This window comes from Phaethon aethereus (genome assembly GCF_964289735.1).
Source record: "Phaethon aethereus genome assembly, chromosome: 3".
Classification (NCBI taxonomy): domain Eukaryota; kingdom Metazoa; phylum Chordata; class Aves; order Phaethontiformes; family Phaethontidae; genus Phaethon; species Phaethon aethereus.
In genome coordinates, this window is record NC_138576.1 from 59,171,296 (window position 1) to 59,192,611 (window position 21,316).

The 21,316-nt window shown below is 42.4% G+C and overlaps 1 protein-coding gene across 1 annotated transcript; it reads left to right on the plus strand.

The window, feature by feature from the left end:
• Positions 1–2,322: 2,322 nt before the first annotated feature.
• On the plus strand, positions 2,323–19,766 carry HSF2 (heat shock transcription factor 2; the record flags this gene model as incomplete). Its single annotated transcript, XM_081998342.1, has 13 exons — positions 2,323–2,466; positions 7,284–7,392; positions 7,602–7,729; positions 8,536–8,660; positions 10,990–11,065; positions 13,263–13,324; positions 13,438–13,522; positions 14,392–14,582; positions 15,823–16,092; positions 16,658–16,763; positions 18,337–18,390; positions 19,018–19,102; positions 19,477–19,766. 13 exons carry the CDS (start codon positions 2,323–2,325, stop codon positions 19,764–19,766), a joined length of 1,725 nt encoding a protein of 574 aa, XP_081854468.1.
• Positions 19,767–21,316: the final 1,550 nt, after the last annotated feature.

Consider the following 21,316-nt stretch of genomic DNA (forward strand, 5'->3'; position numbering starts at 1 on the left):
TAGAAATCAAGTTATATAATGGTCTTTCTCACCAAGATGATGTTCAATCTACCAGTGAAATGCAAAAAATTAAGTCCATGGTTCCACTTCTACCTGAGCAAAAGTTATCAATGTAGCATTTTACCTTTTGAAATAATTGAGCATTTACAAGCACAATTTGAAATACCGTCCAACGATTCTGCAAATCAACTCATATTTTCAAATGTTGTAAACAAAAAAGGTAAGATGGAGAGCAATAGTGTGTCCAGATTAAATCACAACCATATTCTCTCTGCTTATCTAGCATTCATAGCTAGATAAATGGAACCTGGTAGGAGCTTGCTGCATGCATGTCAGGATGAAAATTACTTGGACAATTACTGTAAACTTGTGCTTAAATTTAAAAGGCATTCTTTTAAGTTTTATCATTCCAAATACTGACCCTGAAAAGCTAAGCCATAAACTTAGTAACTAACTTCTCTCAGGAATGATCTAGTGAATGTCAGTCAACAAGTTTGTTACAGGCTGTTGTAGCCTACTAACGCCATGAGAAAAGAGAAGCTGGGTGATACACAGCTTGAAATGGAATTACTTAAATTCATGTTCTTGCAGGCTACCTGCCTAAAGGTTCTCAATTTTTTTTCCTGTGCCATTGTGCCGCATTCTCACTGCACACTGAAGCAGATCAACCTGACCTTGATTCTTTTGAGACTTTGTTTTGCAAAATCTCAACAAAATAAAAACATGGGTAATGCTGTCAATTGATGAGGATTTGTTGTGAAAATACTAGTTTTAGTTACATAGAACAATTTCTTTAAAATTCTTTGCAATTAAGTTTGTGATTAAATTTAGCAAAATACTTGGTAGAGTATTGAAGGAAATTAATTTTATTGCATTTTACCATTCATTAGGCTGTTTTCCTAGCAATAACCTTTTTTGATTTAAATCAGTGTTTTTTCAGAGTTTTTGTAGCCAATAGGTCTGAAGTCTCAACACAACTTGCCTTGGAGAGAGGTCTCCTTAGGGACTGCCTGACTTGTTTTCTAGAGTTAGCTTGCATGTTTCTGTTGTGCATATGCTTATATTATTATATGTTCTTTTTCTTAGATCATGTCTATAATGATTTACCATGCTATGCGTGCCCATGTTTTTCAGCTGACTAGCTATTTCTTAACCTTTCTACTAGACCCTTCTGAAAACACAGGATTGGGTAGCCTTTAAAAAAAGCACGTTCTCCGCACCTGTAAGCGGCTGCCGAGACCTTGCCAACCTGTTCTGCTGCCCTCCCTGGATCCCAGCCCACAGGTGAGAGCTGACTGCTGAGAGGTAACTGGCAGCAGAAGTGACTCTTTCAACTAGCTCTGAAAAACCTGAACAAGTTTGTACTTATTTTCATGGAAAATGTCATCAAGCTGAGGAACTTGAAAACTTGGAAGTAAGATTTTTTTATTATTATTACAATCATGAGAAGCTTCAGAATGATAGATGAGGCAAGTGCCTCCAGCTACGCCAAACATTAAGTCAACCAGCAGGTCCAAGGGGATGAGGCTGAGCCTTTTTGTTTGGTGGTGCTTCAGCTCTAGACTGTCTCCACTAGATGTTTGATGCTTTCTGAAGGGAAGGGATCACATAGTCTTTCTTTGGCTGGGGGTGCCCTCAAGGAAGCACTACTGTCCTTAACCTTTTATGCAGCTGATATTAACACATGCTCTAGAGTGGCTGCCCATCCTTGTCTTGTGTGTATTGCTGGGCCATGGAGGGATATTGATAGCATCGGCTAGGATGTCCATCACAGCTGCTACAGACCTTTGCATGCCCTGAGCAACGGGCTCGATACTGAGGCGTCCAGCACCTGCAATTATGGTTGCCTGCCCTGCCCTGCGTGCCCTCTGGAAGACAGAGGAGAGGGACGGAAGAGCTCTCCTCGGCCCCCGCCATGTCGGCCAGGGGCTCCTCACACCCTCTCCACGAGCCCCGCTCCCCGGCGGGAAGGCGTGGCCCCACCCCCAGGGCTGAGGCGCGCCTCCATTGGCTCTGGTCCCTTCTCATTTGCATGGGCGGGCCCTACCCGCCTCCGGCCTCCCTATCCACGCACCGCTCCTGCCGGGCGGGCGGCCTGGCCCGCGCTGTTGTGACACGTGAGGGCAGTGCACGTGGGGTCGTTATATAAAAGCGCAGGGGAAAGGGGCGGGGAGGCGCGCACGCGCACGTGCGGCGGGCCGCTGCGCATGCGGGGACCGCCCGGCGCGCAAGCGCGCGCGAGGAGGGGCGGGGGAAGGCCGGGCTGGTTCTCCTCCCCCTGCGCCCCTGCCCCGGCCAGACGGCGGCGGCTCCCGAGCGACAATGAAGCAGCAGCCGCAGCAGCCGCAGCCGCCCCAGCCGCCCCAGCCGCCGCCCTCCGCCAGCGCGGGGGTCCCGGCCTTCCTTAGCAAGCTGTGGGCGCTGGTGGACGAGGCCCCTAGCAACCAGCTCATCACCTGGAGCCAGGTGCGGCGCGCGTCAGCCGCGGCGGTTGGCCGCCCCGCGGGAGGTGCCCTCTCTTCTCCCTCCCCCCTCCCCCTCCCCGAGTCCTTCCTCGGGTGGCTCCTACCGCGCCCGGCGGGCATCTCGGGCCTGCGAGGGGAGGGCCGGGCAGGCGGCCTTCCGCGGGGCCCGTGGCGTCGGGGCGGGTGGGGAGCCGTGGGCCTCGACGCGCGTGGGGAGGGCGGAAAAACTGGGCACTCCCGCTTGGCTGGGTCAGGTTCCCCTCAGCCGACCCGGGGGAGCGGCCCCCTGCCCGTCCCCCGGCCGAGCCGCCGTGCGGCGGCTCTGGGCCCCCCCCTTTGCCGCGGGGCTCTGGGCCGCCGCAGCTTTCCCAGCCCGGGTGGGACTGCTCAGCTGCTGCCTTCTCTCCGGGTGCGGGTCCCTGGGGAGTGCGAGCGCCGGTGCCCGCCGCGGGGGGGCGGGAAACGTGCGTCCTGCTCCGGGGTGAAGGAAAATGGGGGAGTCGGAGAGGGGGGGGGAGAGTGTGTTTCCGGTGCGCGAAACAAACGGAACCGCTGCTCCCCCGTCCGACGCCCATCTAGATGCGGCGACGTTTACGGCGGGGCTGGTCGGGGGCGGTCGGGGCCGAGGGCTGCCGCGCCGCACCGCGCGGCGGAGAGCGGCCCGTGCACATTGGCGGGAGGGCGGGCGGCCACGTGGGGCGACACCTGTTGCTGTCGGGCGGCGTTTTACCGGGGTTCGTGTCCACCTGCCGGAGCGGGCCCCCCTCCACATCCCCCCCCCGCACACCACCGGCAACCCCCGCCCCCGGTCGTGTGCTGCCGGCCTCTGGTGCAGGGACGGGTGTGCTGGGGGGCGGCGTGAGAGGAATATGGCTCACGGGTGTCCCTCTGGAGAAAGTGAAATTGGGTACCCATCAGCAGCGATGGGGCGGCGCGCAACTGTTGCTTTGCCTCTGTTTATTTCAGTAATTTGATTATTATTCAACTGAATAATAATTCAATTGAATATAATGCAAACATTACTATTCAACTGAAGTCCCTGTCCCAGGAGCCACAGGTTAAACATGTACAGTGGCCGTGTTGATATACATCTGATTGGTGGTGTTTTTTTAAATGGAAAACCTGAATTGGATGTCCTTTCATCTTGAATCCTTTATATTTAAATACAGGCTGTTGTAGTGAGTAACAAATATTAATCAGAGCACAGAGTTTGTAAGTATCTTAAAATATTGGAAGTCAGGAAATAACCCCTTTCTTACAATGTAGTGAAAGGGCTGTCAAGTTTGCTGCAGTAAGCATCATTAATTCTTGTGATAAATGCTAAAGCAGGCTTTTTTTAATAATAACTTAATTTTTCTCTATAATGTAGATGTTTTTAAGATAATTTCTATTTTAAAAATCCCGTTCTCAAACTGTATAGGCATTTTCAAGTGGTGTTGAGATGGCAGCTCTCAGCAGAGTTTATTTTAAATGCTCAAGCCATGATAAAATGTCATCTTAAACATTGTACCAATAATGAGTAACCAGTAACTTCAGCCAAAACTTCCTGAAGAATGAAACAGGTAGAGTCAGTAGATTACGGCACCTTTCCTTCTGATTTTTTTTTTTTTTTAAAGAGAGATGCTAAGGGTTATATGAAGATTCAGATGTTATTGAGATAAATGACTTGAGTCCCAAACAGGATTCCAATTTAAGTTTACAATTTATTAAACTAATAGAGGCAAGCAAACAGCGCTGGGTGCGCCGGGAGTCTCCGCTCCACGAAGACGCACGCCATACAGTTCCTGTTTTCGGTTTATATCCCTTATACTAATACATATTCATGAATAGGCGTGTCTTCTTCCGGCGCATGCCCTCTTCTCCTTCTAGGGTCTTCTGGAATCTTCCTCAGCGTGCCCCCAGGATGACCCCAAACTTTATGCATGCGCTTTACAAGTTTCTCTTTACACAATACTATGCGGTCAGTGGTCAAACTGGTTTGAGCTGATATACCAGAATGTTCGCTAGGTGCCTTTCGCAAGAGGCAGGAACTATATACATTAACCACTCTGCTAGACTTAGGCTTGCGGTCATACAAGGGTATGTAGGACAGAAGATTACACTTCATCACACAAATCAGATGAACATATTTCACATTATCTAGCTTAAGTGCCTTTTTTGCTAGCTTTTTGCTTTTAATGGAGACTTTCCAAATTAATTGCTTGTGTTTATCTCAAGCACACCAAGGCTATTATTAGTGATCCTTGTATTATTTTCTTAATTAAAAATAAAAACTAATTTTTTTATATTCTGCAAGGCTGTGGAAGGAAGATCCACTAATCGCAGTTGATGTGACCAGCATCCAGCAATTCTTGTGGGGGGGGATGTATTGGGATCACTTGGTACATGAGACATGACATCTTATAAAAATATGCTATATCAATATTATGAGGTACAGAAAGTATACCAAATGTAACAGGGATGGAAGAGCACAGTTACTATAATATTTCACTTTCCTCCTATACAGATCCATATCCTTACACTGTAAGGATAAACATAATCTGAACAGCCAACTTTTCTCTCCCTGCTTACATATCTGGATAGGTTGGAGCACTGGGCTGTGATTAATGGGATGAAATTTTAACAAGCCGAAATGCTGGTTTCTGTACCTGGGACAGGGTAATGCCAGGCACAAATGTAAAGAGGGTGATCGAGTGGCTGGAGAGCAGCCTGGCAGAAAGGGGTTTGGGGTGCTGGTCGGCAGCAGGTTCAGTATGTCAGCAGTGTGCCCTGGCAGCCCAGAGGGCAAACCCCATCCTGAGGTCCATCAAACACAGCATAACCAGTGGTGAAGAGGGGTAGTTGTCCTGTTGTATTCAGTGTTGGTGCAGCCCCACCTCGAGTACTCTGGGTAGTTCTGGGCTCTGCAATTTAAGGAGGATGTGAAGGTACTCAAATGCATCCAGAGGAGGGCAGCAAAGCTGGTGAAAGGGCTGGAAGGCATGTCCTGTGAGCAGTGGCTAAGGACTCTGGGTTTGTCTAGTTTGGCGAGAAGGAGACTGACGGGCGACCTCGCTCTCTGCAGCTTCCTGAGGAGGGGAAGTAGAGAGAAGGGTGCTGGTCTCTTTTTCCTGGGACCCAGGGATGGGACATGTGGGAGTGGTTCAAAGCTGTACCAGGGAAGGTTTAGACTGGATATAGCATTTCGTTACCAAGAGGGTGGTCAAACACTGGAACAGGCTTCCTAGGGAGGTAGTCAATGCCCCAAGCTTGTCAGTGTTCAAAGAGGCATATAGACAATGCCCTTAACATGCTTTAACTTTTGGCTAGCCCCAAAGTGGTCAGCATTTGGACTAGATGATTGATGTAGGTCCCTTCCAACTGAAATAGTCTTTTCTATTCTGTATCTCAGTGAAGCCATGGGTATGCATTGTCCATGCAAACACGTACAAGGAGTACCAAATGAAGTACTTGGAAGATTGCTGTATGCTGCAGTCAGTAACACTAGGGCTTTAAAACTGTATTTAGCTATGTAGTAATGCTTCAGAGAGTTCAAGTCATGCCTTAACGTCTGTACAGCTTTGGTGTAAACAACTGTCAGGGCAACAAGAACTAGTAGATGTGTTTCCCAGATTTTTCTGTGCTAGGCCTGAACAATGTCAAAGTGACAATGAAATGAGGTGCTGCATGAAAGCTGGCTGTTGGCATCACAGGTCACTGTAGTGCTGTTTGGGTACCTGCAGCTGATGAGTTTCATTAACGCACTGGCTAAAATCATCTGTTCCTGCCCATTCTTTTGCTTCCCCTTTCGGTTCCACTGACTGATTCTCAGCAGGAGATAGGTAAGGCATTACTGGGAAGCTTTCATCTTCCTACCCTCCTCTCAATCTTAAGCTCCTAACTCATCCAATGGTGAGCCATTTGTAAATCCTTTTTGTGACAATGCTTACTGGTTTGTCAGAAACAAGCTCTTGAGCAAGGCTCTCACGTGGTCTTATGGTTGGTTCGGCAAGCTTCTTGGAATCATAGAGCTGCTGGCATTTGAGGGTAAGGGACAGATGTGAGTCCTTGAACGAAAGGGCTTCTAAGAAGATGCAGTATCAGTGTTGACATTTGTCAAAGATGATAGGCTTCTCATTAAATACAGGGTGAGAGTTGGTGTGGATGTACAGACAAAACCTAAACCGTTTTGAAGTAGCTAATTTGGATTCTGTCAATTACTTGTCCTTCAGTTAATGGAGCACAGTCACTGAAGAATAAAGAGCTGAGCCTTCTATTTTAGTCAAAGCCTGTGGATGAAAAAAAGACTCACAACTGGCGTCCCAGGAGGAGAGAGTTATTGCCTTGGGTGGTTACCTTCCTGGTAGCTCCAAAACCCAGTGGACACCCTTAGCTCTTTGACAGCTCCATCTGCTCTACCAGTCCTATCAAACTAATCATGCTTTTATACTGGAAAGTAGAAGGGACTCTCGGCTGGTTGTTAGGTTTTTTTCCTTGCACAGTCTCTTTGTTAGATTCCTTTCCAGTACTCTGAAGCTACATACAAAATTGATAGTGTTGTCCTGTAGTGAAGCCCTGGTGATTGTTGGTAAACAATTAATTTCTTGAGGAATCCATGAGTAACAATAGAGATGTTCCCCTTCAGTTATGGATAGCAATACTCTGTTGCTTTGGAACTGCAGGGTTTGTACACTTTTTGTTGTGGAAAATTGTAGGCAAGCAGATCAGTTACATACTGCATGCACAAAGGAAACATTCCTATCTGGTGATTAATTCTAAAAGCCCAGCGTGTTTTCTACAATGGTCTTTAAGTAGCTTAATGTGTCTCTCTCATTTTAGAATGGCCAGAGTTTCTTGGTGTTGGATGAACAGAGGTTCGCAAAAGAGATTCTTCCCAAGTACTTCAAGCACAACAACATGGCAAGCTTTGTCAGACAGTTAAATATGTGTAAGTTCTTGGGTTTTTGCTTTTGAGCATAGTTCTAGATCCTGTATGTGTTTAGTTATAGACAATTAATCCTTTGAGCAGTGGCCCTGTGTTCTCTGCAACCAGGCTACTGTCTCATCCTCAGAACTGGTAACAAGATAGTTGGAACAGCATAGTTTGAATTGCTTAATGTGGGTTTTGAGAGGTTGTTTCTTTTCTTTTTTTTAAAGATGGCTTCCGTAAAGTTGTCCATGTTGATTCTGGGATTGTAAAACTGGAGCGAGATGGTCCAGTAGAGTTTCAGCACCCATATTTTAAGCAGGGCCGGGAGGACTTGTTGGAACACATTAAAAGGAAGGTTAGTGAAGATTCAGTATGAGGAAAACCTGTACTAGTAAGTATGAGTGAATGGCAAAGTTCACATCAAGTTTAATTGCAGAACTGTGAGTGAAGTAAGTTTGGGCAAGCAAACTGCGCTGCTCTCCTATATCTCTTGACTTGTATAAAGGTATTTGGGGAGATTTGACTAGGCTTCTTTACCTAACCTGCTTTGCTGTCACATACTTTGTTGTAAGTAAATTTCACAGATGGCAAAAATGAGTAAGTTACGCAAATATGATATTTTGCAAATGGGTATTAGGAGAAGTGCAGAGCATGCATTGACTTTACCATCAGTAATATAACAGTCTGCTTGTTTCTGTAGCTTGTTTCAGATCAAAGCTACTGTAAACATTAAACTTGCCACCAAAGAGAACAGGGAGCAAACCTATAAACATGTTTGTTACGCTGCTAAATGTGATTCTGAAATGTGCTCTGCTGTTATTGTGAGTAAGGTGAATATAGATATCGAATAGAAATATGGCAAGTTAAACTAAGGTGAGAGGGATACATTTATTAACATTGGGTTATTGTGGAGCACTTAGAAGAATGTCTGAGGAATCTGAATGTACACAAATGTTTGTAACAGCTAAAGCTAATGTGATGACAGCTGTAAGAGGACATTTCCGTGTGTTTCTGTATTTTTTTAATTTGATGCTTGGTTTAGTATTAACTTAAATGTATAGTTTATCAACACTAGAAGAAAATATACTTGATCACCAAAAGAAAATAATAGTTACCAATGAGTAAAGGAAAGTGTTGTTTCTGAATTCAAATCTTTTAAAGGTTTCTTCTTCGAGACCTGAAGAAAACAAGATACGTCAGGAAGATCTCTCCAAAATAATAAGTAGTGCTCAAAAGGTGCAAACTAAACAAGAGACTATTGAATCTCGATTGTCTGCTTTGAAGACGTAAGTTGCTCCATCAGATCCCTAAAATTGAGTAATTCTGATAACAGATATTGGACAAAGACCTAATTTTAGGCATCTCTTGATGTCTTACTGCCTAACTTTAAATATTGCTTTAGGAAAATAAATTTCAATAAAAGAATTGCATTAAAAGTTGAATATTGTGATATGACTAAAAGTAATAGGCAATGTTGGTGTTTGAAGAACTGTCTCTTGGTGGGCAATTAAATAACACCTTTAATAATAGTTCCATAATGCTGCGGCGGCTGAATATTCAACTTAGCTCTTAGCATACATAATGTATGCTGTTTTATGTCTTCAAGTTTGAAGTAATTACTGTGTTTAGATTAAGGCAGAGTTCGGTTTGTGCAAATTGCTTATACTACTTTCTTCCTACAATTAATGTCTTTGCTCATTGTTTTTTTATTTTCCTGTCTTCATTCCCACACTGCTAAAAATTGCAGAAGAGTTAATGAAAATCTGTTTAGAAGTCTAATTTGGAAACTCATTAGTTACCTGAGTGACAGAGGTACAAAATCTAAAATCTAAATGTAAATAAAGTATTTTTAGAATTGCATTACTACCAATTTAGTAGTTAGGATTTACTCTCAACAATGAAAGAAATGTATGTCACAAATTACTTAATCCTTTAGACTATGTAGATAGAGATGGAATATATGAGCATAAGCTCATGTGCTGTAAGTCACAGCATCTCAACAGTAACTCTATCTCAGGACTCCTTAACTTACATTAAGTTGAGAATGTAAATGGTTGTGTACCTCTGTGGCAGAGGTCATTGATCAGTTCAAGTATTAAGAAGTAAAATGCTGTCACTTCTAGTCTTCAGCTCTAATTACTGGAGTGGTAGAATATTCAGAGGCAAATTTATTTTGGCTAGGAAGACTCTTTGTTAGAATTTGGCCAGTGTAGAGTAAAAATGTTCATATTCACCCTTTTCAAACCATAGATGAATTAGGGTAGGAAGGAACCTCAGAAGGCCGTCAGGTCCAAACCCTGCCCAGAGCAGGGCTGACTTTGGCTCAGATGACATCCAGTTGCTAACAACATGATAGTTTGTAGAGGTGAGAAGATAGAATGTTTGGTCTTTGACATCCATGTTGTTGTCCCATGAGTTTAAAATTATTGAGGTAGAAACTAGAGCTAAATCAGAAGACCTAATCCTACAGAACATGTTAATAAAGCTGATGAGAAAATTGAGAAAGTTCAGGATCCCTGACCTCATTTGTTAAATTTGTGATGTAACTGTACTCTTAAATTGTACGTTGGACATAGGAGCAGTTTGAGGAGTGAGTAATAAGCTTCATCACACTACATATAAACAGCCGTTTCTGAAAACTTAGCTTTAGGGTTTCCTAAAAACCCAAACACCGGTGGATTTTCCTCCTTTTTTTGGCATACATCTGTGTTGAAAACTAAACTGCAGAAGAGAGGAGGATGGTATGTTGTCTTTCCTTATTCATTGAAGCTTTCAGTATTCATTATCTACCTTTTAATATGCTTTATGCTGTTGGAAACAACAAGGTTCATGGATACAATAGCAAGGGCCACTTTACAGCCGTTTTTATACTGTATCAGTGTAAAATACTCCTGTGAGTACTGGAACAACCGAGGTTTGCAAAATGGCAGTGTTTCATGAAAACTGCCATCTCTGCTGTGCTCCTATTATTTTTTAGCACCCAGTGTGCCCCTTTACTGGAGTTAATAAAGGCAACTGATAAGATGACCTACAGCTGTATGTGTGACTTGGAGAGTTTGTTCTGTAAAGATACTTTCAAGGTGGATGTACTCTTTCTGACGGGTGGCTTGCATCTAGCAAGAGGTGTGCGAGAGAGGACAAACAGGCTTGATGTAGATGAAGAACTTTGGGGTTTAGTGGTGAGAGGAAACTGCATTTTTACACTGTTTAGTCCTTTGCTGCTGCCAGAAACCAGTTGTGTGCTTGATTATTTTTTTTTTTAATTACTAGAGGGAAGAGGGGAAGGTAACTCTGTTATGGGAAAAGAAACAAAATAGTTAATTTTTAAATGCTGAATGTATGTGCCAAACTTGGGATTTAAATTTTCTTTTTTTAAGGAGACTGGAAATTCTCCACAGGCTATTTCTTGTGTTTGGGTCTTAGTTTTGTAATTATTTGCCAAGGCTGCTGACTGTGTGACTTCCCCCTCCAGTCTAAAAATACATTTCAAAGAGCTTTAATGAAGCTAATCTTTAACAAAATCTAATCTAACTAACTAATCTTTAACAAAAATTATTAATGTAAATATTGTAAAACTCAGTTTTAGTTTGACTTTAAATCATCCTTTTCAAACAGGGAGAATGAATCCCTTTGGAGGGAAGTGGCAGAACTGAGAGCAAAACACTTGCAACAACAGCAAGTTATTCGGAAGGTAAGGCTTCATTCAATTGTTGTATGTGAATGAGTGCTTCTGAAGTAGGAATCCTGTGCCGCATGTTACTTTGCTTTGCCCTCACTGGTTTTTTTTTTTTTTTGTAGTGTAGGAAATGTCTCTTTAATAGAAGAAGGAACAGGGTGGTGTACGGTGAACAAATCTGGTGAAACGAATGTTCAGTGTATTTTACCACATAAGCAGAAGATAAGGCCAAACTCTTGTAAACATTTCAAAGAAAGAGATTCAAGAACATTGTACATCATTCATTACAGTACCCTTAAAATGGTCCATCCATTTTTTACCTCAGGAATCGGATGACTAATACGGTGTGTTGGATGATCTCACGAAAAACTCTCACTGCAAGAATTACAAAGTTTTGTACTGGAAATTCACTGTTGTCCCACTTCAGAATTCAGTGGGTCGGTGATCAGAAGAACAGATTATTGAGTGGAACCCATTGATAATATGTTAGCTTAGCTTAGTTTAACAGTTAGATTTATGATTACCAAAACAGATGTAAATGCAAAGAGTTTACAGATGTTATTTTTTTTAGGTACTAGAAATAGCATCACTGAAAGCAGCCTTGTAGCAAAGACTCTTACTGATTATTTTTTTTCCAGTTTGTTCAAGCTAGATACATGCATTCAGTTCTTAAACATAAAACATAAGAGAAGAAAGTCTAACATTTCAAAAAAGGAAGACAGCTGATAAATGCTGTTAAGTGTATTTGTAATTTTTTCTGAATCTGTCAAAAATGCCTTTCACCAGCGCCAGTATTTACAGATACAGGTTACGTATACAGTCAACATCCCTGTGTGCCTTCTGTCATTGCATATTAGAATTCTTCTAATAGTTTGAGTTACTGGATGTTTTTCTGTGTACTGTATGATCATAGAATAGTTTGGGTTGGAAGGGACCTTTAAAGGCCATCTAGTCCAACCCCCCTGCAATGAGCACAGAATCACTAGGTTGGAAAGGACCTTCAAGATCATCAAGTCCAACCATTAATCCAGCGCCACCATGTCCCCTAAACCATGCCTTGAAGTGCCACACCCACACGTTTTTTGAACACTTCCAGAGATGGTGACTCCACCACCTCCCTGAGCAGCCTGTTCCAATGCCTGACCACCCTCTCAGTGAAGAAATTTTTCCTAATATCCAATCTAAACCTCCTCTGGTGCAACTTGAGACCATTTCCTCTTGTCCTATCGCTAGTTACTTGGGAGAAGAGGCCAACACCCTCGTCACCACAACCCCTTTTCAGGTAGTTGTAGAGAGGGATAAGGTCTCCCCTCAGCCTCGTCTTCTCCAGACTGAACAACCCCAGTTCCCTCAGCTGCTCCTCATAAGACTTGTGTTCCAGACCCCTCACCAACTTCGTTGCCCTTCTCTGGACACGCTCCAGCACCTCAACATCCTTCTTGTAGTGAGGGGCCCAGTCGCTTATAGAATGTCTCGTCTGTCTCTTCATCCTGGTTGGGTGGTCTGTAACAGACTCCCAGCAGGGACATCTTCAACTAGATCAGGTTGCTCAGAGCCCCGTCCAACCTGACCTGGAATGTTTCCAGGGATGCAGCATCTACCACCTCTCTGGGCAACCTGTGCCAGGGTTTCACCACCCTCGGTGTGAAAAATTTCTTCCTTATATCTAGTCAAAATCTGTTCTCTTTTAGTTTAAAACCATTACCCCTTGTCCTATAACTGCAGGCCCTGCTAAAAAGCAATAAGGTCTCCCCGGAGCCTTCTCTTCTCCAGGTGGAACACCACCAGCTATCTCAGCCTTTCCTCACAGGAGAGGTGTTCCATCCCTCTGATAATTTTTGTGGCCCTTCTCTGGACCCTCTCCAGCAAGTCCATGTCTTTCCTGTGCTGAGGGCTCCAGAGCTGGACACAGTGCTTCAGGTGGGGTGTCACCAGATGATTTAGCATCAAAATCTGTTCTTACTGCCTGCTATGTGAAAAGCCTTTCTCAGACAACTGACTACTCTTTTCAGATATTACCAGCAGTGTTTTCTATTCTACCACAATTTTTAACTTTCCAGAACATCTCTATATGAAAGTTACTACACAAAATAAGTGTTCTGCTGTTTATGTATAGATTTTATTATTGAAATGTTCTGCTATAAGATATCTGGGTACTCTGAGAGAAACAATTAGAGTAGAGCAACTAACAATAGTGTTCTTTTCCTTACAGATTGTACAATTTATTGTTACCTTGGTGCAGAATAACCAACTAGTGAGCCTAAAACGCAAGAGGTAAATATGGTCTTGAAAACTTGCTGTCCAGTCAATATACTGAAATGTTTTGTTGACTGAAACTAAAGAATTTGTTTTTAAATGGCTTGCTTCCTTAATTATTTCTGATCTAGGCCGCTACTTCTGAACACTAATGGACCTACAAAGTCGAATGTATTTCAGCAAATTGTGAAAGAACCAGCTGACAGTAACCACCATGTAAGTTTTCTTTTGTGTGCACTCTTTGTTATGACAAAGGAAGGAGTGGAGGCGGGCAGACAGATTAAGTAGCTTGTCTTGCGGGGAATAAAATGTAGCTATGTACCAAGAGCTATCAACTTTTAGAAGTGATGTGCCATGTTGCATTTCCTTTAGAGACAAGTGTGTTGATAATCGCCATCACTTTTCAATATAAGCACCTATAAGCCAGTTACCTGTGTATTAAATACAGCTTGATATGATCCTACTGAAAGCAGTTTGCTTTTAATAATAATGCTGTTAGAAATAGCATGTGTATGTTGTGTTGTTATCTCGGGGGGTTAGGCACCCCTAGCCCCACACAGGGACAAGGATCCGGCGTGTTTCTCTGCAAGGCAGCATCCAACCCAGCAAAGCTGCTGTGCCATTTGAATGTGTCCTGCCACTGAAAGTTATTTTCTGCTGTCCAAATAATGGTTGGTGGGGAAATCATTAGAATGAGTGCTGTAGCACGGTACTGGAATTACTAGCTTTGTAACAAAGTGCTATTTAAATGGCAGTCACTGTTTTAAAATTTTTAGTTCTTGTGTAGTCCTGTTGTCACAGCTTTTTTGTTGCTTTTGCTGACAGTGCTAGTATATTTTTATTTCTATGCCTGTAGTATTTGCCAAACTTTTATTTTCTGTAGTTGCTATTCTCCAGCATGTTCGTTTATTTGTATAGTTTTTCTACTAAATGTAGATCTATACAAACAGCTTGTAGTCGCCCAGGTGTAGGAAAGCTCTTACACCTCTTTAGAACTGAAGCGTTGTAAGATGCAATGATAACTGTCAGAATGCTGAAGCTTATTGTCCTTCTGTCCCCCGACTCTTTTCAAAAATAATTCTCAGGTACCTCTCAACAGAAATGAGGGCTTAAAACAAAGGGAACAGATTTCAGATGACATTATTATTTATGATGTCACTGAGGATGTGGGTGATGAAGAAAATCCCATGGGTGATGAAGAAAATCCCATGGGTGATGAAGAAAATCTTCCTGTTACACCAGAAGCAAATGAAGATACCACTTCAGATTCTTCCAAGTAAGAAGTCTCTAGAATTCTATATGGATAATTGGCTTTCGGTGTTGTATAATACACAGTAATTCAGATGTCTTAGGTTTTTGGGTTTTTTTAATGAAGTGGTCAGAATTATTCAATACTCCTGCACATATAGAAGCTTCAATGGTGAATTCACACTTGATTCTGAATTATTGACCTCTAGATTTGTTCCAAATAATTAATTGGCTGCTGGAGTTTTAATATGCTGAGGATAGAAACTAGTGAGAAGCAATCTGTATTATGCACTCTTGTTAAATATATTACTTGTCCAAAGACAAAGTAAGTGATGTCTTCTTACTTTTGGTTATGAATACAGACAGGAATGCCTTCCCTTGTTTTTACAGATTTTAATTGGCATGTGCTGTTTTGTCAAGTGTTGGTGTGGTCTTTGAACTTTATTAAGCCATTTAATTTCAGGGGTGTTTTTTCAGTCCCCAGTGTTTTGTGACTATGTTCCTTGCTGTCTGTACTTAGCACTGTAGAAGTAGTTCATCTTTCGGCTATGAACAGTTGAAACTTGGTCCAGGGATTGAGATGCAACTCTCTTCCTGAGTTGCATTGTATTGATAGGGCCTGTATTATGCCTCAAGGAGTAAAACTTAGATGCTTAGACTTGAACTAGTACCATTGTTCTTGTTTGGCTGATATCTGGGAATGCATTCTCTGATGGAAAAGCTTCCTGAAGAGAAGGTTATGATAGCAAGGCAGCACAACTAAGAGCTACTTAAGGGTTAAGAAGACCAGAATATGGAGGAAAGCAAATGATTTGAAACTCTTCCTTGGTTTTTAGGTTGCCTTCCTGGTATACATAACAAGGTTAATTAACTACAACACTATTATTGACTGAGATCCTTTATGTTATGGATGCTCCAGAGTTGATTCTGTTCAACAGGAAAAGATGCAAAATATATATAATCTGTCTAGTTTGATGGCCTCATATGCTTTGGTCCACTTCTTGGATACATTAAGTTTATATGTGAGCTTATAGTTGTTCTAATGCAAAAAATATTTTGAGCATTAGAACTAACTATTGAGCATTACAGCACCACATCAACGGAAAATAGATGTTAAGAGTATCTTGCTGTGTTTCGTATTAAAAAGCAGTAGGGAAGTTTATTTCCTTATAGTAGCTTGACTAAAATGAGAAGTAACTAAACCTGTGGAATAGTACCAACTTAAATGAGTGTGTGAAATGCTTTAATTCATTTGTCTCGTATTACAGCTGTAGTCATTCTCTCGATATTGTAATTGTGGAAGATGATAACGAAGAAGAATATGCCCCTGTAATTCAAGGGGATAAAAGCACAGAATCAGTGGCTCTCCCAGCTAAGGATCCCCTCAGCCTTGTCAGTGATAGTACGAGTCCACTCATGTCAAGTGCTGTGCAGTTGAATAACCAGTCAACTTTAACTGCAGAAGATCCGGTCTCAGTGATGGATTCCATACTCGATGAGAATGGAGTAATTTCACAGAATATAAATCTTCTTGGAAAGTGAGTAGCCTGGCCTTTTGTTTTTTCAAGTATTAGAACGGATTGTTTGACCTAAGTAAAAAGAACTGAATAGTAGTTTCTATCGAGAACTTTACGTTTATAGGTCACCTTTATTCTAGCCAGTTTCTAAAAATTCTTCTTAGTGTTTTAAGATGGGATCTTTGATTTTCATTGTGAAGTGAATGAGTTGGGGTACATCATCTGACAGTGTAATGTTGCAGGATTGTTGTTTAAACTGTCAGGATTTGACTGCATAGCTCTTGCAGGCGGATGGAACTCCTTAGGGCTACCTGGATGCAAGAATTGCATCTCTGCTGATGTCATGTCATCATGTTATGTTGATGTGGTACCTGTTTTGGAGCACATGTCTGCTGTACTTGGTTCTCCTCTAAAGATGCTAAAAGTTTTCATTTTTCTCCAGAGGTTGTATCTAATAAAAAACTTAATTCACTCTAGTTCTGATGAAGATTGTTAGATGCATGTAGTACATCTGTTTAAAGCTTAATTGTGGGTTTCTCTTCCATTTGTTAAGTGATACAGCAATAAAATATTGTTTGTCTTCTAGAGTTGAACTTCTGGATTATCTTGACAGTATCGACTGCAGTTTAGAGGACTTCCAGGCTATGTTATCGGGACGACAGTTCAGCATAGATCCAGATCTACTGGTCGATGTAATTTTCACGGTTTATTTTATTATTTGTGTGGGTTGTTACTGTTTAAAATAGATTTAAAACACAACAGGTCTTTTTTTTTCTTTTTTCCCTTTAAAAAAGGAAAGTTGTAAATATTTGTGAATATGTGTTCTTGGGGCACTGGTGTAATTCTCAGTGCTACACCACTGCTCAAGAGAATGGTTACATTTTTTATTGAAGGATGGCTTTCTTAATGAAGTAATATTTATATTCACATTGCTACATGAACTCAGACCTGAGTTAGATTAATACTGTTGCTTTGAAATAGCTCAGCACATCATCTGTGGTCTTCTCAATGAACTGGGGTTAAAAAGGCTCTTGGCATTTATTTTACAAGTTTCTCTGCCATTTCAGGTTGTGTCTTAGAAATAAGTATACTTTCTCAATTTCTCTTCAGATTTATGTTGAGTAGAGTGGTCTAGGTTGGAAAGGACCTGTGCAGGTCATCTAGTCCAGCCTCCTTGCTCAAAGCAGGGCCAGCTTGACAGTTAGTTAGGTCATGTTGCTCAGGACCTTGTTGACTCAAATTCTGAAATCTTCAAAGATGGGAGGTGCCACAGCCTCTTGGGTGCCTGTTCCAGCACTTGATGCTTTTTAAAAGAATTTCCTTATGTCAGTCACAGTTTTCCTGCTGCAGTGTGTAGCTCTTGCCTCTTGTCCTTTGTCCACCTCTGTGGAGTTTGTCTTCTCTGTAACACCTCTTTAGAAGCAGTGGAAGAGTGCAGTTGTCCTCCCTTGTCTGCACTCCCCAGGCAAGATTAGCCAAGCTCCCTCAGCCTCTTGCATATAAGCTCTCAAACATCTGTGGCCCTCCAGACACCCTCTAGTTTGAAAACTCTTGTACTGGGAGGCCTAAAACTGGATGCTCTTCCCCAAGTGGCCTCAGGTGCTGTGCAGAGAAAAATAATTGCATCCACTGACCTCCTGGCTGTGCTTTGCCTGTGGCAGAGCATGCCTCCCTGTAGCAAGGCCATGCTGCTGGCATGGTAGAGTGTTGTCTACCAGGACTCCCAGGTAGCTCTCTGTGGAGCTGCTCACTGTCTGTTTGTTCCCTAACCTGGGCCAGCGCATGAGTTTATGGTGTCCTAAATACATTTGGCTGTTGAACTTGGTAGAGTGCCTGTTGGCCCTTTTTCCACCTTGCTGAGATGCCTCTTAACAGCAGCTCTGCTCTCCCGTGTATTGATGACTCCTTCCAGTTTGGTGTCACTTGCAATGATGACGATGTGTTCTTCCTTCTTGTACGCTGAACTCTCCATGCAGCAACATAAGAAGGAATCTGTGTTTTAAGACTGCAGCAAACCATGTTAGACTAAGTTAGATGCAATACAGTTGTTTCCTTTGTGACTGAGGTTCATGGAATTCTGAACTATTACACTGCAAAGCTAGGTTTTCTTTGCAAAAGCAGTTACTACCTGTAAATAAACTAATCCTGATAGAGGGTGAAAACATTAAGTACAGGGATTATTCTCACACATGCAGATGCAAGGTTCTTGTATTCTTAATAGCGGCGTGGAGATACCTAAAACTTGATGTGTTTTGTCTTATTCAGCTTTTTACAAGCTCCGTGCAGATGAATCCCACAGATCATATCACTAATACCAAAGTAAGTCTGAAATCCATTGCTCAATGTACTCGGTAGTGAGAGATGCAAAACTCTATTCATCCTTTACTGTTTTCTTTACTGATGTAATAGCACTTCTTTCATGCTCTGGCTGTGAAGACTTCTATGAGAATAGGAAGGCTGCAGCTGAGTTCATCCTGTTTGTGAGATTTTAAACAGAAAAGGGAAAAGCACACTAATTAAATTAATGTCCTTTAAAACTCATGTTACCTTGAGGTCAGTACTTGTACCTTATACCAGTCTCTTGACTTTTGTATCCTCTTATGATTTTAGTACTTGCAAACATGGTACACCCTTAGTCAGAATGTTTTCATCTGTATTGTCTGGTGGGAAAAGAAACATAATAATAAGCGATAGAGCAAAGACCTAGCTCTTTGAATTTGTCCTGTTTGCATGTGAGCATTGGTTTTTTGGTTCTTGCTTGGGTAAGCCTGTGTTTCCATGTCACATTTTCTCAAGCCAAGGTCTTACCCATTCATATGGGTAACTGACAGTACAACATCCCCACACAAAGAGAAATTTCAGGGTTTTTAATAGTTGGTCAGCTGTGTTCTAGTGGCACTGGAAAAGGCTTTAAGCATGTGTTCAAGATTTTGCTTTTGTTTCCAGATGGAGACAAAGGGAATAGAAACTACCAAGAATAATGCTGGTCCAGCAGCTTCACAGGAAACACAAGTTTCTAAGCCCAAATCAGGTTAGTTAAACTGTTTCAACAAAACATGACAACAAGCATTGTTCTAAAAACCATCTTGGTTATTTGCAATTTGTCTACTTCTGTGTCACACTGATAAGCACATAACCAAAACGCAAAACTTAACTATACTTGCTTTTTAGGTTTTTGGCACTGTACCAGGTGCAGAGAAACAGTTGGTTTTGCAGGAGAATCCGAACAAATAACGTTATCCATGGATGTAACAATCCTTTAATCACTCATGTAAAACAAACAGTCATAATGTTTTTTATTGATTGTTCTTTAAGTAAATTCTGTGGGGTAGGTTTTGGTTTTGTCCTTTTGCGTGCAGGGCGGCACATGAACTGACCATGTTTTGGGAATTTTTCTTCCCCTAGATAAGCAGCTCATACAGTACACTGCGTTTCCTCTCCTTGCATTCCTGGATGGGAACCCAGGTGCTGCCGTCGACAGCGGGAGCTCCACCACTGAAACTCCTTCCTCTGTCAACAAACCCCTGGGAGTGGATGAGCTGCTGGAGAGCAGCCTGGACCCCCAGCCCACCCAGAGCAAGCTGGTGCGGCTGGAGCCTCTGACAGAAGCAGAAGCAAGCGAGGCCACGCTCTTCTATCTATATGAACTTGCCCCAGCACCCATGGACACAGACATGCCCTTCTTGGATAACTGATGTAATGGGGACTCTGTATATAGTCATGAAGATGAACTATTTATTTAGAATATTGTTTGGTATCTGAGGTTTTTTGTAAATCACTGTTTATGTAACCAGGTAACATGGAATCTAACATACCTTTCCTGTTACTTCCTACAAGCAGTCCTTTGACTACACAGTTAGACAAGCTGTTAAGACATGGTTGGCAATACCAAGCCAGGCTGTTACCATACTGCTGTCACATGCTTGGTATTACACATATCACTAACTGTCCCAGGTAGCTGAACACTTGTTAAGAGTAAGCTTTGTTTTATTATTTCCTATCCTTCTGGTCCTACATATGATGATGTAAACTAGTAGTGTAGGGTTAGGGAGCACTGACTTTCTGTATCTTGGATTTTTTCTATTTTTTACAATACTTTGTTTAACAAATGTGAGGCTTTTTTGGGGTGGGGGGACCAGGACCTGACATAGGCTTTTTTTTTCCCCTGCTTGAACTGGGAACAAAGTGCCTGTACCTTGCTGAATCGTGGTTCTGCCTTACTTTCACTTCAGCAGAAGTGCTTACACATAGCACAGATGGGGGAAAGCTCTTGTCAGCCACCAGGCCCTTAACTGCATGAGTACTCTGAACCTGGACCATCCACTCCCATAAAATAAATGTTACTTGAGTGTGATACTTGTTAAGAGTTGGCTCTTACTCTGTGTGCCAAGTGGTACGGATTTGACAGTGTTTTTCATGCCTCAGTAGCTGTGTGGTCAGGGCTACTTCTGCACACATGTATTGGAAAAGGGATTATTATCATCTCCAAACTTCAAGGTTTATTTATAAGCCTCCAAAACAAGTGGCTAATGCAGCAAACTTTTTCTTTATGGCAGAGCTTTCTTCCCAGTGTTTCCATTCCTGCTCTTGACAAAGCCTGCCATGTTTGTTCACATGACCATGGTGTCACTGCATCACACAGCCATGTGCCCAAGGTGTTAACTGCAATATGAGGTGAAGGTGCTGTTGATGCACTTTTAACTAAGCCATATTGCCCTGAGCTCCTGATATACTATAAACAGGAAGTTAAACTGTAACCAACCAAAGATAAAAGTTTTCTCCTCTCAAAGCTGAGTTGTGAGGAGCTCCAGTGTGTAAGATGTTCCAGTGAAGGGAGAAACTGGGTTTCAGTGACTTCATACATGCACTTTCCACAGCTCTGGTGCTGCATTCAAAATTTCCTTTTTTTTTTAAAGGACTAGTCTAGCCACTTGTAAAAGGAGCTGAATTCATAAAGACAGACAGCTGTCCACCTTCCTCATTCAATGACTAGTTCTTTGTTACAAGACTCAGGAACTGATGTATTAAAACCACTATTCAGGGGTGTTACCCAGACTTAACAGACACAGGTGCAATATGAAGCAGAGCAGACACATGCAAGGCACCTTCATGCTGTCAGAGTGATGGCTGCAGAGAGCATAGAGGGAAGAACTGTCAGAAAACCACACAGGGTTACCTGTGATGCCCAGAAGAGCCAGGAACTATCTGTCTTACAGGTGTATTCTGCAGCACTGGCAGCTGTTGT